The following is a 9384-nucleotide window of genomic DNA, read 5'->3' as shown; positions in this document are numbered from 1 at the left end:
TGATGTCCACGCGATGCTGCAGATGCGTGTCAACCAGGACAGCCCCATAGCATCCACAGTCTTAAGGAACTCTGGGCAGATCTCATCCACCCCCGGGGCCCGGCCACTGAGGAGCTTTTTAACTCTGCGACCTCCACCCCAGTGATAGGGGAGCCCACACCCAAGTCCCCATACTATACTTCCACGTTGGAAGGTGTGTCAGTGGGATTGAGGTCTTCGAAGTACTCCCTCCACAGACCTAAAACATCCCGAGTTGATTTCGGCAGCACCCCATCCCCACCATAAACAGTATTGATGTTGCATCGCTTTACCGCCCTGAGCCGCCGGATGGTGGACCAGAATTTCCTCGAAGCCGCCCGGAAGTCGTTTTCCATGGCCTCGCCAAACTCCTCCCACACCCGAGTTTTTGCCTCAGCGACCATCGAAGCTGCATCCTGCTTGGCCTGCCAGTAGCTGTCAGCTGCCTCGGGAGTCCCACAGGCCAAAAAAGCCTGATAGGACTCCTTCATCAGCTTGACGGCATCCCTCACCACCGGTATCCACCAGCAGGTTCGGGGATTGTCGCCATGACAGGCACCGACCACCTTACAGCCACAGCTCCGGTCAGCCGCCTCCACAATGGAGGCGTGGAACATGGCCCATTCGGACTCAATGTCCCCCGCCTCCCCCGGGACATGGGAGAAGTTCTGCCGGAGGTAGCAGTTGAAACTCCTCCTGACAGAGGATTCTGCCAGATGTTCCCAGCAGACCCTCACTATATGTTTGGGCCTGCCAGGCCTGGCTGGCTTCCTTCCCCACCAGCGGAGCCAACCCACCACCAGGTAGTGATCAGTTGACAGCTCCGCCCCTCTCTTCACCCGAGTGTCCAAGGCATGCGGCCGCAAGTCCGGCGACATGACTACAAAGTCGATCATTGAACTGCGGCCTAGGGTGTCCTGGCAGGGTATCTGCAGGTTTCTACGAGTTATATTTAAGACTTTTTAAGACCTTTTTAATACCGTACAGAATGAAATTTAAGACCAATTTTGTAGTAACAAATTTGCAAACACCACACAACACAACCAATTACCTTAAACTCTTTATTGATTTACAGAAAGAGTGAAACAAAATTGCAAAACATAGTCTTTGCACTGACTAATCATTAGGAAGAATATTGACAGCCATGGGCTTATGAAGATTTCAAACAAACACTGCACAGCAGTAAGTACACTGCATGCCATTAACCTGAACATTTGTTTTTTACTGTATTGATCTCAGTTCTTTGCCCTTTGCCTCCAACTCGGTCTCAATTTGCTGTAATTCACTTGTTTTTTCTTTATATCTCTTCCTCAGTGTGTTTGATTTTGTAATGAGCTGTGCCATCAAGGTGCCAGCTTTTCCTTCAGCTTCTTCTGCAAGCTGATCTGCATCCCTCTGCAGGCTCATAGATACCTGGACCAGAATTTTCTTTTTCTTTTTCAGGTGCTCGATGTTTTCTTCTAAAGATTTCCGTTTCTGTGCCTGGACATCTGTAATTTTCTTAGCCTTCTGCTGATCAAGGTGCATTCTATATCTAGACCTGGCAGATGCAGCTGAGGCCAGTAACTCTTTAGAAATAGGCACATTGAGGAGCCCCCCACAGATGTTGACATAATCGCATACCAGTCGATGCGTGACCATTGTCTCCTCCTGCATATTGCAGGTCTCCACTTCTTTGTTAATGGAGAATCCCCTCTCCACTGTAGCCTGCCCATGGGACAGGAGAAGCAGTTTCTTGCAAAAGCCCCACAACTCATCATAGCGCTCGGCAAGTACACCATGCAAGAACGTATCTAGCCTGGTCTCTGTGGATCGGTATGAGACAAGGGTCTCATTTTCAGCAGATAACATGTCACTAAACTGCTGGATTATCACATCACCTACAGAAAACAACAGTAAGGAAAAAATACTATTAATTTTATTTTTTTTAAAAAGTATGCATATAAAGTATTAATACAATGTTTACACAAGCCATTTTTTACATTTAGAATAATGGCATATTTCACAACTTGATTTACTACACTTCGATAGAACTGAACTATTCTTTCCTACCAGCAGACACCCCTCCTGACAACTGTTGGGCTTGCAAAAACTTCTGCACCAGTTTTGTCATGTTGCTCTTGCACCAGTCAGGGTCAGACAACATCATGCTGGGATCCAAACAGGCCACCTGCCTCACTACAGGATACTTTAATGGGCTCTTTTCCTGTACTTTCTGGATGATGGTAGACATCATTTTAAGACAGTCTTTCCTAAACTCCAGAACTGTGAGTTCCCCTATCTTTTTCTGTTTCTGTAGTTCCTGATGGGAGGATGCAAAAACCTATTATAACCTATTATGACCTTTTATGAAATCAAGCTTTTAGCCGAATCAAAATAACTTGAAAACAATACCTTAAGAAGAGATTCTGCACCCAAGCCTATGTTTACTTCCTTTGGGTTGACCCAGCTCTGATTGTCACTGACATCCAATCTGACCAGCTGAAGTGGACTGATATCCTTGAGTACTTCTTTCTTGACAAAACGCCTCAGCATACTCTGCCAAAACACACAAAAAAGTTACATTTACTTGAGTTCAATTTTAGTATACTACTGTAACAACTATTGTTAGTGTTTGCTTCATCTCCTAGTTCCATAAACTATGTATGCCATTAAATGGAAAACTTCCAAACAAGATTTAAAATTAAATAAAATTATTAGATTAATTATTATCAATATGAGAGTGCTGTACTGGAAATACAATACCTTCAACAGCTCAGCCAAGTCTTTGGCAAAGAACGGAATCACAGGCACATCTGTTTGATAGAAGGTAAGGAAAGGACTGAAGGTCCTTGTGATAGCCATGTAGAAATGTAGCTTTGCCAGAATAAGAGGATCTTTTTCAGCAGCTTCAAGAGTGTCATAAGATGCCGTTCCTGGATTTGGTATCTTCTTTCTCCTGACTGCATCCATGTACATGGTCACTGATGGCCAAACCTCCAAAGCTCTCTCCACGACTGGTAGATTTTCGAGCCACCTGTGTCCACAGAACGGAAGTGGAAATTTTGTGCATTTGGTTAGAGCTGTGAAATCCTCTCTCCTAGCTGGCGCATTGTGGAAGAGTATGTGCAAGGCCCTTAGAACCTTCTCCATGTGCCAAATGGAGAAGCCACGTTTGCAGGCATTGTGGAGGGTGTGGAGGCCACAGCTCCCCACCACAATTAGCTGTGTGCCACCAAACTGCTCATGATGCTCCTGTTGCAGGAGATCTAAAAACCTCCAATTAACATTTGGTCCATCCATAGAAACAGATAGAAGGTTTTTCAAGTCCAACTGCAATGCACATTCCTAGGGAAAAGGTAAATAAATAAAAATATAAAAGTATATATACACACACACACACACACACATATATATATATATATATATATACATATACACATACATATACATGTGTATATATATATATATTTATATATATATATATATAAAAAACTTATACATAAAACATGTTCTATTAAAACCATAATAGATTGATTGTTAATGAAACAAAATTAAACACACACACATATACATATATATATATATATATATACACATATATATATATATACACATATATATATATATACACATATATATATATATACACACATATATATATATATATATACATATATACATATATATATATATATATACATATATATATATATATATATATATATATAGAGAGAGAGAGAGAGAGACTCCATATCATATAAGAATAATTATTGCTTCCAATGATACATAAAAATTTGATTTGTGATGGGTTGGTACTTACTTTGAAATGGTGAAGCAAATCCTGAGCTGTTCCATGTCCCATGAATTGTGACCCTAGGTATCTTGACTGGACGCGATCCTGCCCCCAAAATCGAACATGCAAGTCCAACTGCTTACTTTTGGACGTTTCATTAAGGCTCTCATCAAACATTAAAACAAACATTTCCTTGTTAACATCCGCAACGAGGAGCTTGGTTATGTAAGGAGCCAGTCCAAATCTGGCAATGTATGCGGTTTTGTCTTTGCCACACTTAAATGTACGAGCGATTTCAGAGTCTGGAAACATAGTTCGGAAAACGTCACCGACAGCTTCGTTAGCAGTATAGGACTGATGCTTCGTTATCGTATGCAGACACCAGAGTACCTCGGCTCTGAGTGTTGTGGTAGAGGCAAACGTTGCTCTGATGTCTGCTGGAGCGGAAATCGCAGTGCTTGAAGTTGAAGCTGATGCAGTCGCCGATGTTTGGGATGCAGCAGCGCTCTGTGGTAGGCCGACTGTTGTGGGCTCGACGGAGCAGAACTGGTAAATGCCAGGTGTTTTCCGACAGGTTTCCGCAGCCACTTTGTGTTTTTTACACTGCATGTGCGTCTCCAAAGCTTTCACTCCCATTGTTCCGAGTTTTAAGTTTTTTTTGCATAGTATGCACCGGACCTCGAACACACTGCCACTAACTGGTCTTAACCACGGCGCAAAATTAGGGTTATGTAACCAATTTTCACTAAATTTACATTTCCCCATGGCTAAACAAGGCTAAAGCTCAAACTTTACCATGGTTCACGCAGCGTTACCGTAAAGCCTGTGTCACGCGAACTCCCCGCGAACGCGTATTTTAATTGGTTCCGCCCATTATGTGATACGTGACAAATAGACGAAAAGATTTCAAATTGAATAAATAAAATCTTATTTACAGGGTCGGTTAGATTTCATTTTTAAGACCTTTGAAACGCGAATTTAAGACATTTTAATGCTAATTAAGGCCTTATTTTTAAATTATCGAATTTAAGACTTTTTAAGACTTTTTAAGGATCCGCGGATACCCTGCCTGGTGCCAAGTGCACATATGGACATATTGTACATACCATTTGCTCAAAATTACCCGCTTGCTGTTATCTCATACTGTCATGGGACAGAGCACACAGGAGATCGGGGACTTTCGTTGGAAAGGAACTTTATTCTGAGACAAACAGAGTTGGAAGGAGCAATCCGTACACGGGGCACGAAGCAAGAGGTCAGAGAAGTCAAGCCGAGGGGGTTCACCAGATACAGGGTAGGCGGACACGGGTGGGATCCAAGGAAGCGGGGAAGAACGGAACCAACACGGGGGAGGACAGGGCTAGGGCTGCAAGGGAGACAGAGAGAAAAATGCTCAGTACGTCACATGAAAATCAACAATACATCGGGGAGTGCGGGCTGAATCCTTTTAAAGCCGCCTCTTCGCATGTAAGCGGTTCCGTCGATTAGGTACTATGCTCTGTTTGTCGGGGTGTGACACATACACTTACATTGTGCATCACTTAGGTAATCATTTGTTAGATACACTAGGTTAGAGGTGGGCACCACCCTTGAAAGTTTTATTTTTTAGTTAGAGTGTCATGTCCCGCTCGTTCGATCCTCCTGTGTGCCACGCCACCTCATTTGCCTCCTGTGGAATCTCTGTGTTTTCAGCTGTTTCTTGTTGTGTTAATTAGTCTGGTGAATTTAAGTCCGTGTCTCTGTGCCTTTAGTTAGTCCGGTCATTGACGTTGTGAAGTCATTGTATGTTCCTAAGCATGTATTCCCTAATTAATCCCCGTGTTCACCCGACTCCTCGACTCCCTTTGCCTTCTTCCCTGTTCCGTGCCCCGTGCTACATGACAGAATGACCGGACTCGGCAAGAAAACGTGGGCACAAACTCATAAGTTTAAGGATGTAGTGGATCTGGTTGGCACGTTTTTGTTAACAGTAAATAAGCCTCGATGCAATAAGTTTGAAAATAGTGAAAATGGTTGTTATGGTCCCCAGTCTAGGATTGGAGACCATCAGAAAACGAAAGGGAAAGGGGAGATGAGACAAGCAGGGAATAGGGAAAGGGAACACGGGAAACAAGGGGCATCTTTTTTATGTTTTTTATTTTTCACAAACACTAGGTGTAACAGACTTCGGGAGTGAGCTGAGCGAGGATCGCTGAGATCCATGCGGATCCTCGTCCCCAGATCATTGCTGCTGGCTTCTGTTGCAGCAGACATCTGGATTGGACTGGATGCAACACTCGGAGAGTCGTCCAACTCAGGTAAGATACCCTGCTGAATCAGTTTGTCCTGTAGGATCTGTTTAATAGCCTGCTTGGAAGCTTCAGCGGGAGCCAAAACATTAAAGAAGTCCGCTATTGCTAGCAGATCGTCTTTATGGCATCTATCAAACTGTTCCAGTGTGGGGTAAAGGGTGAAAGCGACGAAATCGAACTGGGCCATTACTACTAACACCAATACAATGCCCCCCCCCCCCCACAAAAACTTATCCCTGAAAGGATATTGGCAAATACCTTTGACACTGCGTGTCTGAAATTTCTGCGTTTGTGACACCTGATTTGTTTGCCCAGTATACCATGATGGTGTTTGGTATGTGAAACTCCCCAGCTACATTTCAGTGCTTGATTAATGTTTTGTTATCTGGGGTGTCTAATTGTGAAGCTTATCTAGTTGATCTCATTTCATTTCAGATACTTGGCAGTAGCATATAAATGTTTTAGAGACTGCTTGTCCCAAGCAGGTTTAACTCTCAATCTCGCTAAGTGTGTGTTTGGAAAAGCCACTGTAACTTACCTAGGGAAGCAGGCTGGTTAAGGTCAGGTCAAGAGACCTAGATGAAGAGGCGGAGAGCTTACCTGGGCTGGCCGTGGCCACAGCCTCCCCTGGGCCAAAAACTGGAGGCTTGAAGGAAGCAGCACAGTTCACTTCCTCACTCACCGCTTCCTGTGGTGGACTCTGACTGAGAGCGTGCAGAAGTCAGCAGGTGGATCAGTGGTCAGAGGGCAAGAATCAATGGGCAGATTGACAGAGAACATTTCTTCCATAATAAGCAAACACCCACCGAGTTGCTTCTCCTCTTCATCTGCCCCCAAAGTCCCTGTGGATCTTCATCCTTCTCACCAAATTATGGAGTGACATCAAAACCTCATTTTGACAATTAGTACAATCAAACTTTGTCTTTCATTCATTATTTACAGCTCATAACCATAGGTGAGGACTGGGACATAGCCAGATGACTTCACTCCTGCTTCAGCACCACAGAGCCTTCAAAATTGAAGCTACTGAACTGTCAATTCACATTCCCTTAAAGTCCTTCACCTAGGCCAAACTCTCCCACCTCACCTGAAAAGAGCAATCCACTCTTTCCTAACAGAGCACCATGGTCAAGCATGTTAATATTATAAGCATGCAATAAGCCATGATGCTGATGTTGTAATTTGTTTACTTTTGTTCATTAGATACCACATTACTGATGTTCTGATTAGCACCAAGGTCCCTGAATACAGAAAAAGCCAAATGTATATATAGACTTTTGATTAAATATAACATTTGTTAGGCACCATATTACCAATGTTCTGATTAAGAGGTTATTCTATGTTAATGTTCTTAATACAAATCTTAAATATTGCATCTGCTGTTTGCACTGCAAAAATCTGTGGAAAAGTATCTACCAAAGAAATAACTATTGTAATATATCATACACTTTGATGGCAAAAAATGTGGGTAACCATCAGGTAACATTTCAGGATTGTTCATTATTTATTATTTGGATTTTGGAAAGGAAATTGTTTTCACAAATCATTTTAAAGACTGGCAGATACTCTAGATAACACTATACATGTAAGTTCTTTCAGGTGTGAAATTCCTGTTCACTTTCAATTTTCCCTTTTATTGATTTTAAGAGAAGAAATGTCAGCCTTAGTAGAAAGAATTAAGGCTTCAGATCTTGCTAAACTAGAGGTCAGTATTTGAATTAATCAAAAACAGAAGCCTCTTACTGGATTGTGGTAATATAGGAATGAGACATTGTTCTCTGGTGAAAGTGAGCTTTAAAATTCTAATTCTAAGCATGTTGATGATCAAGGGTGTCATTTTTTACTAACATCAATTCTTCCTTTTAATATATTTGTCTGTAGGTGTGTGTGTAGTGGTAGCTTGAGGTGCTGCAAGCAAAATACATTGGAATTGAAAAACTATAGGAATATTACTGGAACTGAATCAAAGAAACAGTTGAATTTTTATTAAGAATCAGTTTTTAATAAAGTGAAGAAAAAAAGTGAAGAGAACTTATATCTATCTAAATTTCAATGTAAATATTAAAAGAGCAGATGAGACATCTGGCAACTGATGATTGCACCAAACAGGGGTTTTGACAGTCTTCCTTTGCAGGATTTAAAGCCCATGCTGAGAACAAACCAGTAAGACGGAAGAGGGAAGCCAGGTGTACATGTGTGCCACTGCAGATGGAAATGGGAGGATGTCCACCCTAAAGGAACCACTGCCTCCTACAGAAGCCTTGTAGTATAAACATCAAATGTTGTGGGTCAGCTTTCTGCAGCTTTGTCTCCCAAATTTGCAATATTGGCTGCACATGCAGTTGCTATGCCGCATATCTGCACTTGATGCGTAAGCAGTCATCATAAAATGATTATAACTATACTGTTAATATGGATGACAACACATAAATGTTAACTGATATACATTAACATTTACCCCAATGTTACTAAATTATGTACAGTAGAGATTTAATAAATACAGTATTTGTCAGGGTCAGCATCCGTCCGGCCCTGCCTTTCCTGTCTCCTCCCTGTTTGGCCAGCAGGTATTGCTTGCTTTTGGTTTTCCCTAATGTTTTTGGTGTTTTTGTATTTTAGTCGGTTCCTTATCTTTCGCTCCTTGTCCCCTGTTTACTCAGTTTTTCTTGTTTTAGTTAACTCTTAGCATATGTTAAATTCCCCATACACTCCAGTGCTGTTTAATTACAATATGTCACACCTGTTCCTTGTTAGCCCTGAGTCTTTGGGATTGGTTAATCGGTTATAATTCTCACCTGTCCTGCATTGTCTTGTTAGCTGTGTATTTAAGTGCCTGTTTTAGTTCTGTTCCTTGATGGTTCATTGTAGTTGTATGTCTGTATTTGGAGTGGTTGTTATAATGAATTGCTTAGGCCTGCTCCTTGTGTTCTCAAGTAGTGCTCATTCCATGGTTTAGTTTATTCGTAGTTTTTGTTTTTCCCAGTTTGATTTGATCCCTCATGGTTCTTTTCTTTTTGTGCTTTCCCCATTGTGTTTTACAGCATCTGCCACAATTATTGGCACCCCTTGTAAATATTTATAAAAAGGGTTAGAAAAAAATCCACCTTTTGGTGAAACCGCTTCATGTCATACTGAAAAATCCAACCTTTCCTTAAAATAAAAACTAAAATTGAAACGAACAAACCAAGAAATAATTATTTTCAACAAAAACATGTGCCGCGATTATTGGCACCCCTGCTTTTAATACTTTGCACAACCTCCCTTTTCCAGCATAACAGCACTGAGTATTCTCCTGTAACA

The 9384-nt window shown here is 41.8% G+C and overlaps 1 protein-coding gene across 1 annotated transcript in view; it reads right to left on the bottom strand.

Annotated features, from left to right (window-relative positions):
- Nucleotides 1-946: 946 nt before the first annotated feature.
- LOC111842350 (uncharacterized) overlaps nucleotides 947-9384 on the bottom strand; it is a 233956-nt gene continuing 225518 nt past the window's right edge. The window contains exons 2-6 of the mRNA XM_072708878.1: nucleotides 3821-4862; nucleotides 2764-3345; nucleotides 2413-2556; nucleotides 2071-2320; nucleotides 947-1898 (exon numbers count right to left, since the gene is read on the bottom strand). Of these exons, the coding sequence (XP_072564979.1) occupies nucleotides 1240-1898; nucleotides 2071-2320; nucleotides 2413-2556; nucleotides 2764-3345; nucleotides 3821-4558 (2373 nt within the window). The 5' untranslated portion in view covers nucleotides 4559-4862 and the 3' untranslated portion in view covers nucleotides 947-1239. The remainder of the gene's footprint in view (nucleotides 1899-2070; nucleotides 2321-2412; nucleotides 2557-2763; nucleotides 3346-3820; nucleotides 4863-9384) is intronic.

The sequence above is a fragment of the Paramormyrops kingsleyae genome, chromosome 2, assembly GCF_048594095.1.
Source record: "Paramormyrops kingsleyae isolate MSU_618 chromosome 2, PKINGS_0.4, whole genome shotgun sequence".
Taxonomy (NCBI): Eukaryota; Metazoa; Chordata; class Actinopteri; order Osteoglossiformes; family Mormyridae; genus Paramormyrops; species Paramormyrops kingsleyae.
This window is presented reverse-complemented; position numbering and strand designations above follow the sequence as displayed.